This window comes from Zonotrichia albicollis, chromosome 2 (genome assembly GCF_047830755.1).
Source record: "Zonotrichia albicollis isolate bZonAlb1 chromosome 2, bZonAlb1.hap1, whole genome shotgun sequence".
Lineage (NCBI taxonomy): Eukaryota > Metazoa > Chordata > Aves > Passeriformes > Passerellidae > Zonotrichia > Zonotrichia albicollis.
Genome location: NC_133820.1, coordinates 56107681 through 56135046, shown reverse-complemented (window position 1 = coordinate 56135046; position 27366 = coordinate 56107681). Strand labels below are relative to the sequence as shown.

Here is a 27366-nt window from a genome sequence, read left to right as displayed (position 1 = left end):
ATAAGAAAGTACCATCAATTTTTTAGTGGTGGTCTTTTCTTCTAATATTTTTACAGTTAGGATTTTTGTGTTTCCTACATATCCATTACTCTGCATTCAACAGAAAATGGAAACATGCTTTTTTATTTTTACCTGGTATTGTTATATGCTTCTGCAACTGCTTCAAAGGCAGTTCTATTTGTACAGATAGCATAGCTCCTTACATGCTTCCCTTGGAACCCTCTTCTTAGTTTGTAAAATTACCATCTTTCACTTCCTGTCCTTCAACTAACTGATTCAGAAAGGTCATGACAAGTTGAAGAAAAAGTCCAGAACTAAAGAAAAAACAGATAAGAGAAACAAAAATGATAACAGCAATAAAAACATACAGGGACGGATTAAAGAAATCGTAATTGTTTAACCTGCAAAAGAGAAAGAGAGCATTATCATGTTCAATTACATAAAAAGAAGCTGCAGAGAGTAAGAGAATACATCACTTTCCATATATTCTTGGCACAAGGCAAAAGAAATATTTCATTTAAATTACTTACAAGTCTTATCAGACACTTGAAGAAAAAATGTTAATGGTAGTAACTGTTGAGAACGGATGAGGTCTCTTTGGGAAACTGTGCATATATTAATTGGCATCTGATAAGAATGATTTGTGCAGCTCATCATGCCTTTGGGAACAGCAATAAAATAGGTAACCTCTCAAGGTCTTTTCCTTCTACAACACTACCAAAACTAATTCATTTCCCTGATTTGTCCAGCTTCAGGCAATTAAAGCACTTTATCAAGATTGTCATAGACTCATCACAGATTACTCTTGCAGAAAGAAGGTTGAATAACAGGCAGGGCATTAGCCACTTACTTGATTTCACTGATAGGTACTTTCCTCTGTGCCAGCTGTTCCACCATCCCTTTTTCTTCGGAAGGAAGCAATACCAACAAAGCTTCACCACCTTCTTTGTACCTGATCAAAATGGGGAAAAAAAAGAAACCTCAAGCAAACATGAAAAAATTAAGTTTTTGCTGATGTTTTCAAGAGCCAAAGAGAATTTACATTTGATTCCTTATAAACAGTCCAAAGAATGAACAAAACTTCTCACTTAACAAAGGGAAAAGAAGAGGCAAACCAGTTAAGTGACTTGCCAGTATCTCTGCTTGAGCTGATTTTAAAACTATGCCTGGAGTTCTGAACATCTGGGGCTAAGACATGGGTTCAGACCAGTGAATCTTTTCCTCCTTTGGCTTGAAGTATTGGTGGCAAACAAATAGCACTTGATCAAAGCGTACTTTGACTATAGGACTAGAAAATCCAGCTACTTGCATTCAGCATTTGCCAGGTAAGGTTTCAATAGGTAATCAAATAGGTAAGGTTTGATTTTGAGAAGAAATCAAATAGGTATGGTTTAACACTTGGTAAAATAGAATTCTCTTTGCATATCCAGCAAGCCAAAGACAGGGAAAAGTTACAAAAGGATAAATGCCTTGGTCTCAAATAACAACCTCTTCTTACATGTTCAGTAAAGGCTAAGAAGTCACAGTGACATCAAGGAAAGAAAGGTATAAAAACAGGAGCTCTTTCATTTATAGAAGCAGTTTCCAGATGCAAAAGAAAAGATACAATCAGACTGATCCCATTAGAATGTATCTAGCATTCACTCTTCAGTGCACTTAACAGCTGTACCAAATGTAGATGAGCTGGTAATTACTCAAGATACATGGTTAGCAAAGACATTAAAAAATCAGCTACTTTATGATCAAAGCATCTTCTTGAGCACTTTCTCTTTGTGCAAGAAAATATCAGTTCCTGCTTTTGGCACATTTATTGACTTCAGGACATTGATGTAGAAAAAAGTACCCTATAGCATTAGCAAGCAAACAACACAGTGGGTTTAGGATCTCCTGAAGAAGTGGGTAGTGATGAGCTTGCAGGCACCAAGTCTCTATCCACTGTAGCTTTGTATATACTGTTTTCTTGTTTATATTTACAAATACTTCTTAAGAGTACAGATTGATAAGAAAATACTGCACAGTCCCTCATTACAAAAACAAAATTCCAGCTGAATTTCAGAAATATGCCAGAATTGGACAGAATTCAACTCATCACCAACTGATGAGAGCAATGTGCAGGACAAAGCAAATCAAAACTGGTAAGTTGCTCTGTAGAGCAGCTTTAAAATCCCTTCTTTAGGGAGGCCAAGGAGCACAGAAGCATATTCTCAGGCACATCAAACATGAATCATACCATTAAAACTGATAAAAATCATTTCTAGTGGAATACGGGGAGCCCACATTTCTCCAAGGATAAACAGTTATCACTTGGCAAAAACAGTACTGCAGAATTGTTTGAAAACTATAAACACTATCTGTCACAGCACAGTAAGCAATGCAAGTAGAAACAAAATCTGCAGTTAAAACAGTCTGACAGCTTTTACTACAGCTTTCTGCTTTCATTTGATGAATTTGAAAAATCACAACAAAATGCTCTTGGATGTCTGGGATTTTTCTTTCTTCAATGTATGTATGATAGGTTTGGATACCAACTTCTCAAGATCATCTACAAGTGTCTAGTAAATGTTTACATCATGAAATTTTAAACTTTACATTCTAGATTTTAAAATTTTACATGGAAATAAAATTGATATGAGAGAAGAATCTCAGTTACATGCCAACATCATGTAAATTTACTGACTATAAATGGATTGATAAGAGTACTTTGGTACTGTACAAAAACTATAATGATTTAAATCCATTTCATTATTAGACCTATAATGTTCTCAATACAAAAAATATCAGCTTGTACAATCTATCAAAAAAAGAGTTCTAAAGCAATATGTTTGTCTTAATTTATTATCTTTACCAAGCATGATGTCCCAGCTGACCAAACATCCCATGGAATGTCTGCACCCTTTATACAATAACTAAGGTTGGGAAGAACTTGCTTACATGGACCACGTGCACCTTTTACAGAAGTTCTACATATTCCCACCTAACCAAATTACAAATTACATATCTACAAGGTGGGTACCTGTTGGACACTGCCACTATCTGAACAAGCAATGAAATCCTGGAAAGCCACTGAACCTTAGAGGACTTTGTATTTTATTGTAAAAACTGATGATCATACTACCAAGACCCCCAATTACTCATCAAAAGAACCTGAGCTCTCAGAGCACTGTTGGAAAGAAGGATGAAAATATTCTCTTGTATCTATCAGACAGGAAGACAAGATAATATTGCTGCCAATACCAATCTCACCAATTCAGAGTACAGAATAATGCAGATCTACTTTTCTCTCCAAACTAGATGATATGAAAGGACGGGACTCCAACAAGAGCTACGTGAATGATCTGGTATCTGCAAAAAATGTCTCTTAAATCTCTTAACAGTCTTTGTCATTTGTCAAGAAAAGTCTTGATTGCACTGTATAAACATAGAAATGATGTTTTCAGATTCCTTAAAGTTAGCCAAAGCCATGGATTTGTGTAGTTTTGTTGCTCGTGGTATTTCTCATCCCAGAGTGCCTGACTTGGCATTATTAAATTGTTTCTTAATCATATCTCTTTTATTCAGTGCGCAAAACACTGTGAAAGGCCAGTGTCATAGAAATTAAGAAGAAATACTCAAAGGGCAGAGAGTGCAGATATCCTCTCTACAAGCCACAAAACCAAAATCTGCAATGATACAGTACAGGAAAAACCATTCTATGCTTGTTTTATTTTTATAGCTTTCCAGCAGTATACAAGAGGCCTCTCTGAAACAGGATTCAGGATCAGATAAACCTTCACTCTGACCCTTAAAAATTGATTTTGTGTTATTATGCTGAGTCAGTAGTTGCTTCATAAAGTACAAATCCTAAAGGCACATTCCATAGGTAATTCACCAAAAAAGCCAAGCACCACATCTGGTATTTATGGACACCAACTATTTCAATGTTTACATTAAGTCTTGCAAAGCCTTTATGTAGACAAAGTAGTAGCACAGATAAGTAAACAAACAACCACATGAAAATATAGATCTGGAAAAGAGAGGTTTTCAAGCACCTCTACTTTATCATATTTTTCCACCTACTAAGGAGGAAAAAAAAGGCAACATAGAAATATTTCTCAGAGCTAAGTCTTCAGAAATTCTAAAGGACTGAAAGACATCTAGTAACTGCTGATGCAGTGCAATCCTTTCCCATACATATTTTGGAAACATTCTCTTTTAAATGCTAATAGTTTAAAAATATTTGAAGTTAAGGAGGAACAGTCTTTGCCCTTTATACCATAATCATGACTTAATTAAAACAAACAGTTTAATAACAACACTGTTCTTCAGAGCTAAACACACAAAAATGAAAACATCACAGAATTGATAAAGCTAAAAACCAAAGGATCTTAAATACCATCTGGGAAGGTTTTTATCTGCTTAGTGGACATTCAGTTAAAGAAAGCAAAATGCAGCCTATAAAAAAGGATGTTTAGTTGGGCAGAGTATTATCTTATTTCTCAAAAAACCCCAACCTCATAATGCACTAATCAGAAAAATATTGTGTTAAAGATCATCTCAAGAAGAGAGGCTTCAGTGGAAAATTGAACTTCTCCAAAGCGTTCCCTCTGCATATTTCATACTAAAAGCTTCCATACTGGCAGACTTAGGAAAGGACAAGCTACTAAAAAGTGGCATAAACAGTAACAAGAACAGTTAGACCTGCTTAAAATTTGTTTCCATTACAATGCCTAAAACAGGAGAAAAGAACACCTCTTATTATCCTACAGGAATAAAGTTCTCCACTAAAGCAAACAAAGGAACATCTCTGTAATTATTTTCAGCACACAAACAAAATGCTTAAACCTTTACAGATGATAAAGCAAGGAAGAAAAAACCTTGGTTACTGTAATTCTTCAGCAGGACTACTTCTGCAGATGAGGGAATATTAGAAGTTCTCTCTATTCTTGCCAACTGCAGCCTTCAAGTTGTCCATCATCACCAAAACCAAACATCTGTCCTAAAATGCTAATTTTCTCTGGTGATTTATTATCCAATAAGTATGCACTTTGACTCTGCTGAAGAAAAGTAAATTAAAAACCTGAAAGTAATCAAACTTTCTTGGACTGTGTAATAATTGATGACATCCTGTCATCTCTTCAAGGTGATCAAGAAACCAGAGAAGGGACTCATCTTTGCACTGTGATCTTAACAGTCTCTAAGGGTATATGATTTATTCCAAGTCCATGGAAAATTGCATCTTATTTGCAGAAAGTCTTTGGAGGAAAAAAAAAATCACTTCTAGTTCATATCTGCTTTGTTTTCTAGAGTCTACTGACTTCAATATGTTTGAAAAAGGCAAACAACTTCTCTGCAACTCAATCACGACTTGCAAGCAGGAAGCTGTGAAAATCATCATTAGTGCTATAAAGCAAAGGGTTATATTTACAGTGACTGCAGATGAGAAAAAGAAAGATGCCTACAATCAAGAGCAAGTGCCAAAGGCAGACAAAAAGGAAGTGGGATAAATTACTTCAACAATGTGGTAGTGGCTAATTACCAGTAGAGAAAAATGGTTTTAAAATGTTCACAACACCATTTCCTTAGCAAAGAAACACAAAGCGTTGCCAAATAGCTTCACTTGATTAAAAAAAAACAAAAAAAACAAACACTAAAATTAAGAGGATAGTTTATGCACCACGACAGAATCTATCTTAAACTTCTAAAATCACCCTGAGCCAACAGCCAACAGCTGGTATCAAACATGAAGAAACAGAATGGCAATAGTCCAGTGAAGACAGGACGAGGAAAAAACAGTTTTCATGCAGGATAAACAGACACTCAATTCTTGCCTTATTTTAACCTATCTTAACCCATCCTTGACCAGATCCAGTCCACAGCTGCATATACCCCTAGACAATACCATTAAAGCAAACATCACCGTTATCACAAAGGCAGTAAATGATAGCAATACTGATTGTTAATCAATTCCACCTGGCCAAGCAGCTAGACTTGAACTTGTTGTAACCACATTCAGAGTATTTCTACATCCTTGCCATTGTAACATGCAGTTCAGTCAAATGCACCACATTTTAATTGTCAGTGACATATGAGTTGTGGTTGTAACAGAATAAAACAGGAATGGGAACCATCTCATGATGCTCATCAGGCACCAGTTTTCTGCTGGAAAAGCAAATATCCAGTAGGAAAAAAGTTATGAAAAGGGAACTGTAAAGATAAGGTGCATAGATATGCAGACATTATAGAAAATGTTATACAGGTTGTCTCCAACAGATGTACTACAACATGTTTCCCTAACGTTTGTATTTCAGAAGACATAAGTTGATGCCAAATTTCCAGAGTTAAAGGCAGTGTTTCTGCTTTGCTTGGCAAGAAAAAATCATCTATTTTAAAAACTGGCAAAGGAGGAAACAGAGAATGAGATAATCATAAAATTTGGGGGAGGAGGGTTACAGATATAAAGATACTTGCATAACAGTTTCTTGATTTGGAGTATTTCCCATAACAGAAAATGCAATATACAGGAAATTATTACGTTTTTGAAGATATTGCCACACCTGAACATGCAGGAAAAATAAGTATAATTTTTTTACACTTTGGACATCACACATTTACCACCCTACTCAAAAACAAGTATTTTGTGGGGTTTTTTATTTAATCTGTAACTTGAATAGGACTTTACCAGGTTGACTAGGTTAAAGATCTAATTCTAGCCTAACTGGGCCAGCACGAACAGCATCAACATATGCTGTCATTTTATCTGTCAAAAGACATAAAAGTAAGTAAGGTATCATTGCAAAGCTTGTGAGCTTAAACCAAAGCCCATTTCCAAAAGTATCACATTCCAAGCCAACAAGCCACCTTTGGATACCTTTAGCATTGCAGAAACTCTCCACAGTAAACCTTATCAGAGAAAGGAAATTGGGCACTAGGGATGCCAGATCAACTGCACAACTGTCTTATTCTCATCCAGATCAAATCTGCTAGAGATTTACCAGAAGCGAGTAAGAGACTGCTCTCCTCAAAACACTGAAGTCAGTAAGTTAAGCATTTAGAATAGCATCAAAACCAATCCCAATAAATGTGCCTGATTCTGCATGTGCATCATGATACACTCTAATTATATATTTTCACTCTTCTTCTAATGGACCCTTTGTTTACCATACGCACTTGCAAAACTATAAATACAAAACTATTGAATAATTATTTCCACTGTGAAGCCAAGTTACTCACTATGTAAGGCAATCATTTATTCACTACACACCATTCATACCCTTCTCAGAACAGAAATAATCTGGACAACTTGATTTTGCAAAAATAATGCTCTTTAAATGTTTGCATATCATTTTCGTTTCAATAAAGAATCAAGAACAAGACTATTTCATCATGCAGAAAAACTGGTGAGCAAAATACAAAAAGCAGCACAGCAAAGATTTGCCTCTGCAAAGCCTGAAAGAAACAGCAGTGAATTATTAGCTAATAATCTAATAATCATGCTTAATATGAGATAGATTAGGAAAAAAGTTATAGTGAGTCAAGTTATACTATTTCTACTACGTAATTTATATTTATTTTTGAAACTGTTTTCAATTTTTTTTAAAACAACTACAGAAGTGAAGGAAAAAGCATTCAATTGAAGCAGGCATTTGTCTGTGTTGCACTTTTTGTATAATGGAACAGTGTAAGACATCTATAAAAACATATTAAAAAAATATCAGAATGGATAGTTTTATTCTGAGCAGATCTGTTTCAATCTGATGCAAATAACAAATAAGTATGTTCACCCAACCACTATCCTTTAACAAAGAGAAACTAAAATCCAAATCTACCCCCAAGGGCTTCTACAGAAACACAGTAATTCATATTTTGTTTTAAAACTCAACCATTAAATCTGACTACAGAAGCTACTATATCTAAACAAACATTTCTTAAACAAAGTAACAGTTTTAGGTCTCCAAAACCAGGCTCAATTCAGGCAAAACTTTATTTCCAATCATAATAACTTTTGGGCCTTGTGACATAATGAGGACTGGTGAAATCTAAGCTTCAAATCAAGAAAACAGTATTTTTCCAGGCAGGAATAGGAACAGGCCATTTATTGTAACTTCTACACTGCCAGGTTTCTTTCATAATACAGATTTGCTGGTTTTTTAAATGACAAATGAGCGCAGAAAATAAATGCGTACTGGAATTTCTATCTCATCTACATGATCAATGGCCTCTTCCTGTAATACGCATTTCTGCCTAAAACAACAAATCTTAAATAAGAGATCTGTGCACACTGCAATCTGAAACTGGGCTGTACCATCTACAGCAAGTCCTACCAAAGCAGCCCAGTGAAAGTTACAGGAGACCAGAAAGTGTCTTGACTATTCACAGCTGATCCAGTGCAGCAGACAGCCAGTGTTCACTGCTAAGTCCTCGATTCAACAACAAATGTGAACTGGCTGCCTTTTTTCATTTTGCTTTAGATCACTTCTATTCTCCATTGAATAGACTGTAGTTCAGTATCCCTGAAAAATTATCAGTAAATTCTGCTATGAAGTCAGAGATTAATTGATTCGGTTTATATGTTCTTTTCCACTGACCATTTAATATACTTTTTCTGTCTGGAAAGTAGCCCACTTATACCTGCTGGCAATTTCAGAGAACCATCTGGGTTCTACTCTCACCACAGAACCACAGCCCCCTCCATTCAGTCATACTGGGTGAGTGACTCTGCTTGCCAGTCTTGGTCACAAGAAATAATGGACAAGAATCATCACTGGTTCTTGTGGTTCACCAATCTTATCAAGTTAGTCTTAGAATAAACTGATTTCAAAAGGCCTTGGGAGCTTGTTGACTGCTCCAGCCTACACTGGAAGCAATCCATTACCCACAGCAGCTGTGTCCACTCTGCTGAGTTAAAATACATGTGCTTATTTATTTTGCTATTCCAGCAAACAGCACAGCTTCCTGTCAGCAGGTAATAACCTTGGCCACTTAATCGTTCAGGGCACAGGAACATTCCTACCATTCCATTAGGAAGCAAATTCTAGCAGATAACACAGTGCCAGTCAGTACAACTGCAGCATCAGAGGCCACTGTCAAGAATGTAGCTAGGATACAGTGTTTAATTTTAGAGAAGTTAATAAAGTGAATTCCAAGTTAAATGTAGTGTCAACAATATCTTGTGACCTCCACTGGCGGCTATTTTTACTTGAGTTAGGATGACGACTTGACTGCAATGTGAGAGGGTCTTAATACAGTATTTATTTTTACACAGCATTCAAAGTGCTTCAGTGGGTCTTAAAAATAGAAAAATAATCAAAACAAGGAGTTGTCATCTTGGCTGTCCATATTACTCAGGACCCAAGATACATATCCCTGAAATTTTTCCCAATTAAAAAGAGAAATAAAAATCAAGCTTCCACCATTGAAAAAGATACTATTAAGCCACTTGCGTTTTTAAATGCTTTATTGTCACATTACTCTTAAGGTTTATTAGTCTCACTCTCACACATATAATGTGTGAAATTAATTACTTAAGGAGAGCCCCAATGAGCATTAATGAGCTTCAAAGCTTATAACTGCATGACAGAGTAAGATCATTCTATCACCTGCCTCTTTCACCTGTCCTTAATTTGACAGGTGTGCGTCTTCTCCAGTACTCACAAAGCATCAAAATACACATTCTTCTTAAGAGGCTTTAGTCATACCTCTTTTAGTCTGATCATCATACCAGCCACCACAAAAATGGCAGGTAACAGAGTATTCTGCTTTGGGAAGATGGAGTTTAATTACTCCATTTGTTTTCAGAAATATAATTTACTAGAAGAAAAGAAGCATGCCTATATGCACACTGTTTGTTGACAACAACAGAATTACAATTACTTTCCTAAGTCAGTATAAGCACCTAAGAAAGCTAACCAACTAGGCTGGATTAAATACCATCAGAAGTCTGAACCAGTGAGACCTAAATCATATATAGCTCTAGACATATCACAGATAAAAACTGTGAAACAAAAATACTTATTCTCTTTAACATTCCAGTGCCAATGCCTTTAAAAAGACTCATGACATGAAAATCACTTAATTCAAGCAGCAGTAGTTGCTTCTGAAGAAAAAAAAAATAAATTTAAACATTAAGTGGAGGGATGAATGCAATGCCAGGAAAGAAAGAAATTAATTACTGAGACTTGCTAGGATATAGGTACATCCAAACTTGAAGGCAGTTATGCATGAACAAAAAGACAAAATAAACTTTTTGCTGTCTTGTGTCACCAATGCAATCATGACTGGAAGACAAATAACCCTAGAGACTTTTTTCATGCCATACAACTTAGACATTATGTTTGGAAAAACAGTTGGGGGAAAAAATGAGCATTAGGGTGCTTCAAAAATTATTATTATCTTCTGCTGTCCCCTAGTGGTACCGTAACTTCTTTCACAAAATTCATCAAAGAATACTTTCAACTGTAGGCTTCGAAAGTTACAGAATAGAAGGCATCAATAGAAATTAAAAGCCAGAAGAAATTAGTTTTGCAGGCAATTGGCTACAAGCAGCTTGTATTTAGAGTTTTTGAAATTAAATCCCAGAGGAAACATTGTAATCTGGTGTTTTAAACCACTGACTTTTCTAAGAAACCGTGCAGCAAAAATAACACCAAAAGTATTTATGGGACTGCCCATGACATTGTCAGTATTTTAGAAAGTCTGTCAGTAAACTATTTAAGACTTTGAAAGTAACTGGAAGAAACAGGTTCTAGTCACTCTAATTGTAGCATACCTTTCAAGTTTAGTAAAAAAAAAAAAACCCACTCAATATGTCAATTCTACTATAAAGCAAAAGCATTACTGGATTAGACCCAGATTTTCTTGATCTTACTTAACCATAAATCAAAAATGCAGGAGCTGCAACTTATGTTCTTCAGTGGGGTAAAATGCAAATGAAATGTTTCTTAGGGAACACACTGGCCTTATCCACTTAAAAATAAACTGCTACCTCTTGTCTTAGATCAAGCTTTGCCAAATTGTAAGATGTATGTGGGAACACATCCATGATTGTTAGTCAAAGGTTTTCCAGCCCCTTCCCCAACATATTTTCTCTCCTTTCATATTTACTTTCATATCACAAAATAATTTGACTTCAAAAGTAAACACTATTTGGCATCCCAGTTTTAATTACAGTTTAACACAGCCCCTTAATTAGATGAGATATTTAATTTAGCTTTCATTCTATGCAATTATATTCTCATAACCCATGAAAATTTGTAATTATCTCTAACCCCATTAATGAGGACTACTAAATTGCAGTTCAGTTCATTTTTATCAAGTTTCTAGAAGAAACACAAGCTTCTCATATGAACTGTAGCTATTGAAAACAAATGAAGCTTCCTACTCAACACTCAGATTTCAATGAGAAGTACATTCTCAATTACCCACATCAAAAACTGCATTAGCATATTTACTTATTGCACAGCATTTACTTAAAGTTACTAGACATGTCCCTTGTTTTATTTTCAAAGATTTATTTCATGCTATACAGTTTCCTAAACAAATTTCCTTCAAGGACTGTTTTACCTTAAGGATGGAGACAGCCTGTGTGTTTCTTCAAAATGAATGCCCAGTATAGGCAGAACCTGCTGATCCTTGTTTGAGATTAGGAAACAGAAAATACCCATGAAGCTTTTCCTACAGAAAAGCTTTTTTTTTTTTTTTTACTGCCAGTCAATACCCTCCAGCTCACACAACTTACCAGGTGTACTCCCAATTTCTCAGTAAGGTCTCCCTACTGAAAGATTGGCATAGAAGGAAATGTAATCTACAGCCCAGTAAGGCATCCAGCACAGCCCACAGTCCCTGAGACAGACACCCTGCCCCAGTTTTCTATCTACATCTGTCCCTGGAGCAATCACAGAAGGCTGCACTTAAGAGGCCACTGAAGACAGACCCTTAAGCTTGCCAGGCTAAAGTCCTCTCAGAGGACATTTGAATAAAAGCATTATAACAAAGAGGAGTTGTTTGGCTTTGCACCTCTTTAGAGCTTCTTCCCCATGCTAAACTTGGTTAAAATTGCTCTTCTCAGCTCCTAATGAGAATAGGGAAAAGGCCTGAGGATCCCAACTCCAGGAAGGTGCTTTAACTGAGTGACATGGTTCACAAAGAGCTCAACCAGTATCCTAAACCCAGCCAATTAAACAGTTCCAGATACATTGTTTTCCTTCCATGATGACAGCATGCCATAAAGACAAAATTACAAGCCTTCTGTGGAAGCCACACAGGAAAAAAAAAAAGAGAGAAAAAAGAAAATTTAACACAACTCTAACCAAGCCTATATGCTTTTTCCTCAATTGGTAGGCATAAGATTACATCTAAATTTTAAATTAGCAAAATAGCTACATGTTTTATCTAACTATATACAACACTCACTGACTTTGTTCATTGACAGTTTTTTTTCAAAGTAATTTAAAAATTTATCATTCCCTTCTACCATAGAAGATAAGAAAATAGAGAGCAGAGGGACATCATGGAGCAGAAATGTTACCAATTACAATGAAAACATGGCTAAAACATCTACATTTTGAAAAAGTGTGAGAAGTGCATTGGCATGGTACAGTCACCAAAATTTACCAGCCTTCTGATCTAGGAATACAGATCTCAAATTCTTATAGTGTTGAAATCCTACTCTAAGCAACTGCTCTGTCATTAGGTTTGACAACTGCCTATATTGCAAGCTCTACTACAAACAAATTAAATTAGAGACAAGATATAATGCTAGGCCTTGCATTTCATCCTTCAGATAATTGCATGAGGTTTTTGATCTCCTGAATTATATACAGTAACAGCTTCTGTTTCACTTAAAAATCTACTTTAGAGATGAAGGACCTGATTTACAACAGTGTATCTGGGTAACTCCCATCATAAAAGCTTAGCCAGAAATATTTTAACTAAAGCGATGCTTAAGTATATAATTCCACAAAAGACTTAGAAAATTAAAAATTTAACCTGTAATTAACATTTGATTCCTTCCTCCCAAGTTAAAATAGGGAAGAAATAGTTACATTCTTTTGAAGAGTCTTCACAAAGAAATTGGAACCACAGTGTAAAACACTATTTATCTGTAAATGTCAGTAGCAAAACAAGCTTTTCCACTCACACACACACTCAACTCATCCTTTGAGGTAATCCTGCCAAGGAAAAAAGGTTTTCTATTTCCTCCAATAATTGTTACTAATCAGATGGAACAATCAGAGATATTTTTGTCTGCTGTAACAAGTCTCTGAAGCTCATTAAGAAATTATTAAGTTAAATCATTACTCCTAACTAATCAAAAGGGTCTCTTAGCGATAACAGCCTTTTTCTTTCTAATTTATATCTTAATTTTGTTCAAGTGAGTCTTTAGCCAGTGATCTGTCCCTACAGAGATCTTGTTTTAAACATTAAAATACTCATGAAAAGTGAAAACAAACCTGGCTGTTCTTCCCACTCTGTGGATATACGTGTTTGCATCTTCTGGACAATCAAACTGAATGACCCAATTCACTGCTGGAAAATCTGTGTAAAGAAAAAAATACAACAAGTAATTTCACCGGACTCAAATCCTCCTATGCAAGAGCATTAATTCCTGTAAGAACCACCAGCTGGACCCATTTAAGACATTAGGTACAACCTCTGAAATGTTGTGTGCATTAGCATACATAAACAATCATTCTCTTCATCAAAGAAAGTTAAATTAATTGTGTGTTCATTTCCCAAATTATGACAGTGCAATGAATGGAACATAATTTCACACTTGACAAGAACAGACATGTTTTGTATCACACAGATGATAAAACACCCTACGGTTAACAATTATATAACAATATCTGACCCACTTTTAATCCTCACTGTTAATATGCTACACCACTGGGGTCTGAAGTTAGCTGTGGTGAGACTGCATCACTTCAGCTGTCACAGAAATACAACAGCCCCTCTTAAAAATGAGAGGAGGTGACCAAGCCTGACAAAAGTCAGCCTTGACTGTGAATGATATTAATAATAAGCATTTTCCAACTACTGCACTTCACTCAGCAGCAGGCTCTGCACTGAAACCAAATCTGCAGCTATACAGTATTCCAGAATTATATCCACACTAAACCAAACTAACCATACCCAAATTAGATAGTCATTGGTGAGATTTCAGCAGTAAGGAAGGTATGAGTACCGGTTTCATTCCTGACTTCAGTTTTTAGAGCACCTTCTTTCTTTTTGTAACACAGTGACTAAACCTCACATTTTGGACAACAGAGTTTGCTACCTCAAAGAATGACTGGACTCCTGAAAAGTCTTGTGTTATACTTAAATGCCTCCAAGAACTAAAAGAAAAAAAATTATTTTACCCTCATTTATTTTTCTGTCTCCTTATCAATACAGTCCTACAATGCCACTCATCTATCAGACATTAAAATTTCAGGTTTCCATTTCCACATATCAGTAGGTTAGCAATTTTTCATATACTTTGAAATAACCCACAGGATACAAGCATATCAGAAATACTTAAAACTGCTGAAATCTTGCTTTCAAGTAAAAAGATACATCATTGATACATCACTGTTTACCTACCACATGTTTCTCTGGGATAAAAAGAAAATACAAGAACAGACAAAGTGGGCCGCTTCAGTAAAGAAAAGGCAGAACTCTAAGAAGCATCTCTACTTTGAGCTCCTAAGCAAACTACTGCTTCATTTTTCAAAAACTGGGTCAGTCTTCAGAGTATAATGTCTGACAAAGCTTCAACAGGTTTAGCTGCTGCTCCTGTGGGTACCTACCCAGGCCACGAGCTGCGATATCTGTAGCGAAAAGCACTGCTGCCTTTTTCCGAACAAAGCAAGTGTAGACTTCCATTCTCTTCATCTGCTGCTGCTTGCCATGGAGTGCCAGGACAGGAAGACCAGGCTGAAGCTTACAGAACACTCTGAACAGATACTGAACCTACCCAACAAATCAAGGGAAAAAAGAATTACCATGCACTGTTAAACAAGTTAAGATCATATACAGTGTATATAGCAACAGAAACTATACATCAAATTAAATAAACTTTTCTCCACATCAGAGAAAAAAGATGTTGAGACCTTGTTACACAACAGGTACTAACAGATGAAAGCAATTGTGGCAAAAGACTGCCAGGCCTTTTGATGGCATTTCCTAAAGGAAACCAAAGTAGGTAGCAGCAAGAACAACTTGGGACACAAGTACTTAGGCTGTATGCAAAGGACCAAAGTCCATCTGAAAAGTCCATGAGAAGCACTTCTTTTAGACAGTACTGGAGGGGTGTTGTGTTTTATACTTGCAACTTAAATCAGTCTACAGTCTGTTTACTATTTCAAGTTTCAACATGTTCTCTTATAAAATCAGCCTGTTTACTCTTACCTACAGTACCCATGATGCAGCACTGTTTTACAGCAGGCAGCTACCTAGCATCTTTTTAAGAAAGTAGTTAGATAAATTGTGTATTTTGCTGAACAGCTGCAGCTCCAAAAATTTCTGTACAGCTAAGCCAACCACTTCAGTGCCACCAGTCAACTGCAGAACAACAAAAATATCACCACCTCTTGCAGAGGGGAAAGAACTGCAATGAATATTTACCTAGGCCGTTGTAAAATGGTCTATTATTGTAAAATACTAGCCTTGTATTATATTAGTAAGCAATACCTGCACTGTAAAATACTTGGTACATGCAGTAGTTATAGGTACAAATACCTGTGCCAAACAAACACATGCAAATAACTTCAACAGAATGGTCCCAGGATATTTATACAAGCAGGTATTTGAAGGATTACTTGCTATGTAAGAAAAACCTTTGCCAGTACTATTTCACAATCACACCTTCTCAAACAGGCCCATTTAAAAGCTTATAAATAAAGCACGTACAATTACTGAAATACTTGGTAATCTAACTATGAAACGTGTCAAAAGACAGAACTGAAATAGCTGGGCCTTACTGACATTAACTTTTAGCGTTCATTTTGAATAGCAGACCATAAAAATGGCTGAGAACACTCAGGTCTCCAGAACCTTCCTGCACTGAGCCTGGGACACTGAATTGCCTTGAAGCCAGGTCCTGAATGACACACAGCAGTAGGTGATGTTTTGTTCCTCCAATTTCCTGTAGCAAATTAGCCCACAATCTCACCTTTCTGATGCATTGATACCTATATGAATACCTTCATTTATCAGTTTTTAAATTCTGGGGCAGAAGGAGGGAGAGAAAAAACATACCTCTTTACAGCTTGCAAAAAACACAATGCTCTTCTTTTTCAAATGAGTTCTCAGGAAAGAGTATAACATGTTTACTTTTTGCTGAAGCTCACAGACAACATAGTTCTGATCCAAAGTTGCTGGGGTACTAAAGAAGGAGAAAAAAAAAAAAATATCAAAAAAGTTCATTTAGATAAATCACAGAAATGTCTCACCTTTCATTTAAGCCAAGAGTGTCTTATACATACTCAGAAAAACGAGAAAAGGAATCAGAAAGCTCTCCCACTTTGAGAAACAAGTCTTACCAGCTTCATTTGAAAGCTACATCAATTCCCTTATTAAAAGCCAGTGGGGAAGGAAATATAACTTTTGACATTACTTCTAAATTCATTTACTTCCAGCAAGGCAAACTTTCCACGTCTCAGCAGTGACATTCAAATTGCCTTGACTTAAAATGCAGTTTTGTCTATTAGTCCTATTAAAGCATCATTTGTGCTTAAGGCAATGTCAAAGCAGAGTCTAATCACGCACAAAAAGAGAGCATTGATGTACTTTTACTGATTACACTGAGATGCAAAGTGACTTTCTAAAGCTCTGAATTGTCATCTGAACTCACATTTCTGTTCTTAAAAGCAGGAAAAAAAAAAAAAAAAAAACCAAGAAAAATTATTTGGGATATTTGCCCTTGAAACACATCTAAATGCTCATCTCTCTTGACTTCACCCTAAACAGACTGTGGGTATTCAAAATTACCTTTCTAAGGTGGTCACTTGGGAGGATGAAATTAGAAGAGACTCCTCCAGTTTTTATTCTGCTATTTAATTTGAATTACGCCATAGCACTTTTTGTTTTCTATGTCTTTCAGAGGAAATTGCTTTTATAAGGCAATAACCTAAAGCAGTGAACTCTAAAACAAATTAATACTTACTTTTAATTTGGTTTGTTATCTAATTGCATCCTCCTAAATATTTAAAAAAATTAAATGTACTTTAAAATAGACTTCACTGAACATGGGAGATCTATGAAATAGATGGGCGCCAAAATGAAGACTGCATACAAGGCTTGTACATTCTCTTCTGATAAGAAGGTATTAGCCATACTTGTTTTTCTGGCAATCATGTTTATTTAAGATGCCTTTGATAGTATTACTGATTTAAAAAAGGTATTTGAAGTACAATACAAAGATAATCAAATCAAATAGTAAAAACTTCTTCAAGATTCAATTGCATGGCTCTGCCATGCATTTTCCTGATGATTTCTTGTTTGCTCCCAGGAAAACCATTTTTATCTCTGTGCTTCACCTTTCTCCTGCATCTTAGATATGGAAATATGTGCATATTTCAGAGAAGAGCAGAAAAAGAATCATCCATGCTCATAAGTAATTTGACACTCGATCAAGCCCACAGAAATGCAAAATAACATTCTTCATTTGGATTTCAAAAGAAAATTATGTGCCAAAAAGCAACATTCATTTAGTGATACATTACACTTTTTGAGCATGGCACACCATATACTTCCCTTCCAGCAAGGACCTCCCATCCAACTCCTAACTGTAAGGCAGGACAAATCTATTTTGTGCACACAGGGCCAGAGCCCTGAACATGCATAGAAAACACAGCACATCAGGAAGCCACAGGAGTTACCGCACGTCAACTAACAGCAAATGCTTTCTTTTGGGCACCTAATACTGAACACACAAGCAAGACTGCCATTCTGCACTTTCCCAAGAGGAAAGCACATCCTTGGAAAGCCAGATTTACAAGTGGCACACAGACAAACTATCTGTGGTGGTTTTGCACAGTAAGCACCCACATGCGGGAGGCAGGGATGCTGAACAGCAGAAAAGGAGTTACTCAGAACTGAGTGCTGCTAGACCCAGCACACTGGCTATGATCCACTCTGCAGTTTCCTCCTGAGGAAAAGAATTTCCAGTCTGAGAAGCTGCCTGAGGAGTCAAGACAAGCACAGGTTCAGACTCCCTGCAGTGATTCAGTCAGAACTAGTCCCCCGTGGATATTTCTTGCTTTCAGGAAGGCACAGAGCAGGATCAGACACCGATCCAGTGATGGACGCACAATGCTACCTCTGATTCAGGGAACTGTCACAGCAGCAGTTAAATAGGATCACTATCTAATAACCCCACACCAGGATGAAAAAAAAAAACCCAACATACCTGAATTTGGCTTTCTCATGAACCCAAACATATTCTGGATCTTTCAGACTCAGCCGTGCAAGATCCTTCACAGATTTTGTTTGTGTTGCAGAAAAAAGCAAGGTCTGGCGTTTCTTAGGTAGATTTTCTATGATTGCATTCATTGTATCAGCAAACCCCATGTCTAGAATTCTGTCAGCTTCATCAAGAACTGGATTGAAAGATAAATTTGACAAAAAACTGGATTTAGATTTATTTATTTTAAAAAATCTACATTAAATCCATGTAGCACAAAATTCTATCTGTACTTAAAATGCAGAGATTAAATTAACTACTGTACATGACAGGAATTTCTTTAGATATCCCTGTACTTCATAAAATACGTTTTTAAAAACACCTGCAACAGAAATCATAGCATTTCCCATAATCTAAGCACTACAGCCCTCAGTTTCACATGCAGAAGGAAAAAGATCAGCATCTCAAGTGAAGAGTTTGGCAATTTGCAAAAAGACCCCCTGTCCTTTTACTGAAATAAAAGCACAGAATGTAAAACAATGTTGTAGTATTTGTGACAGAGCAAAACACTCTCCTGTACCTAAGCTGAATTTACCATTGAAATATAGGGTATAAACCAAGCAGCACAGAGACAAAGCCTTAAAAGAGCCTACATTTAATGCAATTCTTGTCTGTCATGAATTGTACTAAGTGTAGCAAGCATAATTTCACATTTTATCAGCTTCATTAGCTTCTTAATTGCTTTTAAGTTCCTCAAGCTAGGCTAAGATTATGCAGTTCTTAGAAGCAGGCAAACCTTTTCATTACACTGAAGATTTTTGTTCAGGCTGGAAAGATGAAAACAAATAATGGTAACAATGCAAACAAAAGAATAAAAGGAGCAGAAATCTGTCTTAAAACACAAAGAAAATGTTTTCTAGAACTGGTCCAAAATACACACACTGCAATGGATATCCTACATAGCTAGTCAATTATCATGTCAGGAAAGACACAAGAGCCACAGCCAGAAAGGTAAGTTTAGCATTAGTAAAGACAAATTAAAAGATTATATGGGGCACTACATTGGGGTTTGGGTTCCTTACTAAATCCCCTGCTTCTATTTATCCTAGGGATGGCATGCTCATCAACTGCTTCAGATAAAGTACACACAAGAAAGGGATTTTGCTGTTTTCTAATTTAATCTGAACACGTGCAAGTTTAAATGTCATTTCATCTACATAACATGACAAGAATAAACTTTTTATGCAAAGAAGTGCTGCACACAATTATGAGCTGTTACAATATATTCCTGAGTACTTTCAAGTACTTATAAAACTTACTCAACATTTGCAGATCAGATGCATAGAAATATGATGTTTCATCCATGTGTTGTAAAAGCCGTCCTGGAGTGCAAATCAGCATATTTATGTGGTGGATTCTTTCAGACTCCTCTTTCAGATCCTGAAATAGAGTTAATCCATCTTAGCTCTAGTTGCTCAGACTAGAAGTCCAGTACCAAAGACAGGCCAGTTTAACCTATTAACAGCTCTTGGAGTAGTCAAGGAGCAGCTTTCCTCTTCCCACAGATATGCCACCATCTCTTCAGCATGTTCACATCTTTGGCCTGAGGAAAAGGTATTTCAGAGTAATCTAAATTAAGAGGATAGTCCTGGAAGACTTGGCAGGAAGGTCCATCCAGCCATGGACACTGCAAAGACTTTAAATATGCCTCAAAAAGCTTCAGAAAAGACACAGCATACACACAAGAAAATAGTGGGTCACTGATGGGTTCCCATTAACCACTCTCCTCCTTGACTTTCCAAGTCCAGGGTTTCCTTCCTTAACTAGCACTTAATACAGCACTCAACTATGCTTCCACACAGCAAACTCCAAGAGAGGGACACATACTTTTCCTCCAATGATAAGGCCAGCTGAGAACTCATGATTCTTCCCCACTTTGCGCAGAACCTTGAAGGTTTGATAGGCCAGCTCCCGGGTAGGCGAGATGATCAGCACCCCCAGGCCATCAGCTGAAGTCCACTGCTGCCGATAGAGGAGCTCCAAAGCCTGAAAGAAGTGACCATGTTATCACCACAAAAATCTCACAAGGAAAATGTGCAATAAGTTGGTATCAAAGTGTAATTTAAAAAAATAGACAAAGCCACATTAATTAAAATAATGATACGAAGAAACATCAGTGCACACTTTACATGGTTGATGATATATAAATTCTAACTAATGGTAATTACACTTGCTGTTAAGCAAAATTCTCCAGTACCAACCTAAGACAGACAGCAATGAGTGGAAAATCATAAACACTTCACTGCACAATCAATCCTACTCTGCTAAATTATGCCATTTATATGATAATAGGAATCAGTACAGAAAAACATGAGAAATTTCTCTACTCATAAGGTTTTGTGGGAACCAGGGGTACAGTGAGCACCTGGAAGAACACTAATTATTGAAGCTTTAATTCTGGCTTATCGACTTGAAGCAGTCTATCCACACATTACATACAGAACATTCCAACTAAAGTTGGAGGATTATTCCCCCTCTTATGAATTGATGCTGCAGAAACACTCTATCAGTCAGCTAATCCTAACACAAGGACTTTAAGGTATGAATATCTGAAGACTTCTGAAATACAGAGAGCTGGTAAGCATACTTGCACAATGAATTTTTTTCCACTCCTCACCTCTTCAGCTCCTCTCTTAGCCCTCGTCTCTAAAACTGTTTTAAAATAAGGTTTGTAAAACTAAGTACATCTACTCTTATATTAAATAGTAATCTCACTTGTTTCTTAAATTCACAAGACTGGTGAAACCATTTACATTTTTTTTATTCTCTGCTAATAAGATTTTTTTTTAAAGCAGCATAAGTCTTCTTTACTAGATAGGGTATTCAAAGCACCTACTACTGTTCTCACAGTAATAGGCTCCAAAGAAATTTAAGCTTACAAAAATGCAAGTAACGTTCAACAGAGTAACTCCATTAAAAAAAATTCTCCCCTTTGGGGTTTGTGCCTGCTTATATGTGCACTTTAAGCACACGTCTCAACTGAAGAAATGAAATGCAGATCATGATGCTTTGAGTAAAACTGTCAGACATGAACATCCAATACAGGGATTTTCATCCCACTTTTCTGCTTGCCTCAAGAAGTGATTTCCAAGGAGTTGACAGGAAGTCCACAATCACTAAGGTTAACTTTGTTATGTAAGATCCAAATTGTAACATTTTAAATGAGTGAAAACCAGTCATTAAAAAAATCTAAGGAACTGAAAATCCACCATTCTGTTTTAAACAGCTAGTTTTCAAATGCCAGAAAAATTGGACAACTAGAGTTGCACTAGGAAAACATCCTTGAGAGAAAAATAAAGCACCTTCTAAATCGCACAGGGTCTACTAATGTAAGGATCAAAATGAAACCTTTAAGTCGCAGAATATTCCTGGCACAAAAAATACACTTCTTTCAGAAGCTCAAGCAGCTTTATTCAATTCCTAAGTATTTTGGCTTTCCTGAAACAGATCAGTTGGATTTTAATTTTTCTCCTTTTCTCTCAGGATCTATCAATGTAAACTGACTGACATCAGTATTTCAGAGATAACGTGGTTTGAGTAGAAACAGAAGGATGTAAATCACTTACTGGAACAATAAAAGCCAACGTTTTGCCCGATCCAGTCTTTGCAGCTCCAAGTACATCCTTCCCTTGTAAAGCCAAACCTATGGTCTGCCTCTGAATCTCTGTTACCACACGATATTGAGATTCCTGCAGTCCTGGTGTTTGCAGGGTGAGAAGAGAGAGGGTGGGAGGGGAAGAGGAACAAAAAAAATGAAGAAAAAAAAATAGCTATTCAATTTTGTCTGGTCCACAACTGCATTGCTCTGCTTAGAAAATGCTGTGCATGGCAATACTTACCTAAAACTTAGTTTAAAGAAAAAAAATGTTCAGATGCAGATAAACTATGTCTTTTACTTATATTATTTTTCTAAAGAAAAGTTCTATACTCACCTTTTAGGGTTTTCTTTGACAATGGAAAATCTGAAAATCTTTGGATTTCACTTGGATTTATCTGAAACAAAATAATTTTAATCAATGCTTACAATCCAACCATAAGAAAGGAACTGAATAGCATTCTACAAGTTAGTGTTAACATTAATATATTGTTCAGTATGATCTGATTCAAGTTAGCTAGTCAGGCAATCTATACTAGTTTGACCTAATCTAAACCACAGATTTACCATAAACTATTCAGTAAGTAATTATATACTTGAATAATGCAGGCTAATAGCATAATTTAAAGCTCAGACATCATGAAATCATTGAGAAATTTAGACTGAAGACTCAGGAGGTGCCTGGTCTACACCTTACTAGAGCTCAGATGTCCTTTTCAGATCCCAGCAGGGATTTGCTTGGGATTATATCTCATCCTCACTGCAGCATGTATTTGGGTACTCAGAGCTGCAGCAATATCACATCTACCTGACTGACAAGAGTTCACTTATGTCCTGAAGCTCACCAGATTCACCAGCCTCCAGCACACTTTTTAGACCTGTCCTACAGGGTTAAAAAAATACTAAAAAAGTAGTTGGTTGTCCTGGCACCTACTAACTTAATTCTCTGTATGCACCCATATGTGAGAGCTGCTACTTACACACACACACACAGAGCCCCCAGTAAAAAGTGTTTGAGTCCATGAGTTTGCTCAATGATTTACAAAGATGAGGTGTCAAGTAGAGCTGTTGGAAAAAATGCAGTATTTTCAAGGCTGTTCTAGCAGATGTGAACAGCTCTCACTGGCAAATTTCACAACTAATAGTAGCAGGACAAAAAAAACCCACAAAACTCAAGAAAAAATAGAGACAACTGAATTAATAAAGCCTGAAAAAGAAGCCAGACTACACAGCTTTGAATGCATGCTGACTAAAATCCATAAACTGAGATTTCTAAATGTCAAACTTGGAGCTTACAACACATGCATTTCTAATAGGTATTGTTTATCTCTACCAAAGTGCTGAAGAGAAGTCTCCCAAGTCAGGGACCAAGCAAAATAGTCTTCAGACCCTCCTGACATCTTGTGTTAGCAATTCCAGAAAAGGTTTCAGATAAAGAGCTACTGAGCTGTCAGATCAGCCTTGTATCTCCTTGAAGTACCAAGCCTTTTACAGGCTCTGCCTGTTACAGAAAACTGAGAGGTTGTAGCTGTTTAAAGCATCTAAATCACAACAGCACACAACAGCCTAGGTCTCTCCAGTAAAATCAAGACAAGTAACTTAACACGTGAATTTAATCTCTATAAATAAAAGGTAAAAACAGGTAAAAAGTTATAATGCTCTTAATAAAACCCGGTTTTGACACATTTCAAGGCAGAGCACTAGCAAGATAGATTTCAAGCTTTCACTGTGTCCTAACAGAGCAACTAAACTTTTGCCAAACATCATTTTGGAGGAGGGAAAAAATCCTACCAGAATCACCACAAAAAAGGTTCTTGACAACTACTTCCAAATTCAGTTGGTAATTCCCAGTCTTACTATTTTGCATACGAAATATTTACAACTCAGTGATGTATACAGCTTCTGGTTCATTTCAGTCAAGAGACTCTGCATAGAAGAACAGTAGGCCTACAGGAGGGAAAAGCATTTTACTAACCTGAAAAAAGAATTCATGCAATCGATTATGTGCAGCTAAAGGGATAGATTTTAACAGGTTTGTGATACATTAAATAGGCTATTGCAGCAATCTGAAATTGCTCTAAATAATTAAAGTATTTCAGTAGTCAATTTCTTTTTAACTTTAGATGACTCAGTAAGAACAGATGTATTAATCAAAAAAGAAGACAAATATTGTTTCACTCTTCTACCCTCAACTTCTGCAAATCAATTTAAAAATCATTACAAGCATAAGCCTAGCATCCTTCAAGGATGTTCAAGGAAAAAAAAGTGAGAACATTATTATAAGAGCAAGGGATTTTGGGAAAGGCCACGTCACAAAGCTTCTTGTATTATTTCTCTGCCCTGCATATTTCCAGGAGCTGAATAATGTTATGCTGTAGTACCCTTGAACTCTGAAGGTACTGATATATGTTCAAGTCATGCCCAAATGGAAGGCATAAGGACTGAGTCTAAGGTAGATCTTCTGATAATCCTATTCCACATCTACATACACCAGTGGAAAACACCACCAACTTCTACGTTTTTAGTTTGTTTCCTTGTCCAAAGTTACTACCTCTGCTCATCTGCTGGGATGCTGTAACCATGAGCTCTCTCCAATCACCTCCATATGAGAGCAGCCAGCTCATTTCAAATATTTCAAATATTCAGCTATTCTAATCTAACTTGACTAATTTGACACCAAGCAGACTACAAAGGATTTTTCACAAAAAGCTAGGCTGTTAATGCTTTTCACAAGCACAACTGTGTGGAAAAGACCAGGTCCATCAATGGCCTGACAAGCAACAAAGTCACTGAATCAACAGAAAGCAACTCATCTATGAACATATAACACAGCAAATGGTCCCATGATATGGACACACTGAAACTAAATTTCACATTTTCCATCTATGCTGCCACACGCTTGCCATCACATGTCAACAAATGGAAAAAAAAATCCAGTAACATAGTGGCTGAGTCTTCATTATTAATTTTGTCTTGTTTATCCACTGCAGTCATTCTCACACATGAAATCATGGACAGGAGGTCAAGCTGGATCATCTTGCATCCACCAACCATTCTACCACTATTCCACGCACATATAAATCTAACCCACGCACAGCCTGTGCACCAGAGACCCCAGCCACTGTTCTTCACAGAGGAGCTCACCCAAAAGCATCCTGCTTCCCTTGTCCCTAAGGGATTTGCATCATGCAGAACTCTCTGCAGACCGCTGATGATCCAAGCACATGGCACTTCTTCACAACTCTCATGCCTACTTTAACCAGATCCAGGGTAATGTGGAAGGAACACTGGAGACCCAGTGGAAAACCTTATCAGGGACCAGAAAAGACTATCTGAAGGACTGAAGACAGAAAGTTAGAAGTTCACAGGCAAGAGAATTCTGGAGCAAAAGAACAGCAAAGCCCCAGCAGAGGCGAGACCAAGAGACCCGAGAACTATCCTAACACAAGCACACATTTACTCTTTCTTAATTCTGATGAAAACAGGCTTGAACATTACCAGCCTCTTTTCTTCAACACCCCAAAAACACACACAAACACAACCTTCCAATATCCAAACCCAACCTATGCTGCCCCAAGCTGCACAATGAAGCAGAACTATCACCCATGCCCAGAAACAGATGCACATGCAGCAGTCACTTTAGTGACACAGAAACATCCATAGGCATTCACATAGCCAAGGCTAGGAGTAGAGGAACATGCCATTTGTTTTCAAATAGCAAAGCAAATGATCCAGTGAAGCTCAAGAATACTAACTTGCTGAATTTTAACTAATAGAGTTAACATGACCTCTTTATGGTAACAGATGTGTTTCTTCTATATCTCTTGTCATTACTTTCCGCTCAATCAAGTCACAACCACCAAAAAGTCATTACCGCCCGCTGTGCCGAGTGCAGCATAACCAAGCACAACTGCCCTGCAAACTCAGCAAAAGCTGGCAGGAGGCAGAGCAGCGCCACAGGCAGCACACATCTAACCCGTTATTCACAATTACAGCGCTTTCCACCCATCAGTGTGATCGCTGACTATCCAAAGCTGACTATCTCCCGCAGGAATTCAAGGGGCTCTGAGAAACAAAACCAACACCACTCACTTCAGGTCTCGCATTCAAACACCTATTTCCTGGCTTGAGGCCAAACATCACATTCATTCATACTGATGGTTTGCCTGCCGTGCTTCTTCTATGGAGACAAACGTGTGCTATCTCCAACACGGAGATACCCACGTTGCCTGGTGAGAAGGGCCAAGCGCCCCTGGTTACAACCTGCTCCAGCCTCCTTCTCCTCCTCGCTGCTCTTTTAACAACAAACTCCGCCGCCCGAGGGTCCCACTGCCCCGGCTCCACAGCCCGTCCAGTCAGCTCCACCAAAGCCCCTGAACTGCGGCTGCCGGTCCCTGCTCCTCTGCCTGGGGATAAGAACAGAGCTCCATCCCGACCTCGTGACAGTGAGAGCCCGCTGCCCACCGCAGAGCAGGGCCACCCAGCACACCTCCTACCTACGGGCACCTCCAACTGCTCTGCGACCATGGACCTACAGACACCATCCCTCCTCCTCCTCCCGGTTCTGTCCACACACACGCCACACGAGGAAGGAGCCGCTGTTTCACAGACCGCCCCGCACAGCCCCTGGCTCCCGGCCCGGCCGTACCTCGGGGTAGCGCTGCACCAGGCGGCCGATGTTCTCCCGCTCCACCTGCCACTCGGGCCGCTTCCTCTCCTTGCGCTGCAGCCGCAGCCTCTTCGTCCGCCGGGTGTATTTCTTCTTCCAGCGCTCGAAGCTGCGCACGGGGTCCATGGCGGCCGCCGCGGCCCCGCCGCCGCCAGACCAGCCCATGCTGCCTCTCCGCCCCGCGTGGGTCGCGCACGCCGGGCCGGGCGCAGCCGGAGCGCGTCACTCCCGGGGCGGTGCCGCCGGCAGGCACCGCCCTGGCCCGGCCTCCGCCAGCGTGGGAAGCGTGGAACCCCAAGAAGGAGTTCGTGCCAGAGCAAGGAAATTACTGCAAGTTACTGATAGAGATTGTGAAACGGAAAGGGGGAAAAAAAAAAAAAGCCTTAAGCCTTAATAGAAAAGGGGTATGTGCTTAGTGCTGGCATAAAGTTTGTCCACAGCAGTGTGGGGGAATCACAAAATCATAGAATGGATTTGCTTGGAAAACACCTTAAAGAGTATCCAGTTGCAGCCTCTCTGCGGTGGGCAGGGGCACAGTTCGCTACACCAGGTTGTTCAAAGCCCCATCCACCCTGGCCTCGGACACTTGCAGGGACTGGGCATCCACAGCTTCTCTGGGCAGCCGGTTCCCATGCCTCACCGTGCTGACAGTGAAAAATTTCTTCCAAATGTCTAATTTAA

The 27366-nt window shown here is 37.9% G+C and overlaps 1 protein-coding gene across 1 annotated transcript in view; it reads right to left on the bottom strand.

Moving 5' to 3' along the window:
• DDX10 (DEAD-box helicase 10) overlaps nt 1-26918 on the bottom strand; it is a 155195-nt gene extending 128277 nt beyond the window's left edge. Inside the window, exons 1-10 of the mRNA XM_005482551.3 lie at nt 26665-26918; nt 22354-22414; nt 21988-22118; nt 20249-20407; nt 19681-19801; nt 18368-18557; nt 16216-16342; nt 14766-14928; nt 13428-13512; nt 851-952 (exon numbers count right to left, since the gene is read on the bottom strand). Of these exons, the coding sequence (XP_005482608.2) occupies nt 851-952; nt 13428-13512; nt 14766-14928; nt 16216-16342; nt 18368-18557; nt 19681-19801; nt 20249-20407; nt 21988-22118; nt 22354-22414; nt 26665-26850 (1325 nt within the window). The 5' untranslated portion in view covers nt 26851-26918. The remainder of the gene's footprint in view (nt 1-850; nt 953-13427; nt 13513-14765; nt 14929-16215; nt 16343-18367; nt 18558-19680; nt 19802-20248; nt 20408-21987; nt 22119-22353; nt 22415-26664) is intronic.
• Between the last annotated feature and the right edge of the window lie 448 nt (nt 26919-27366).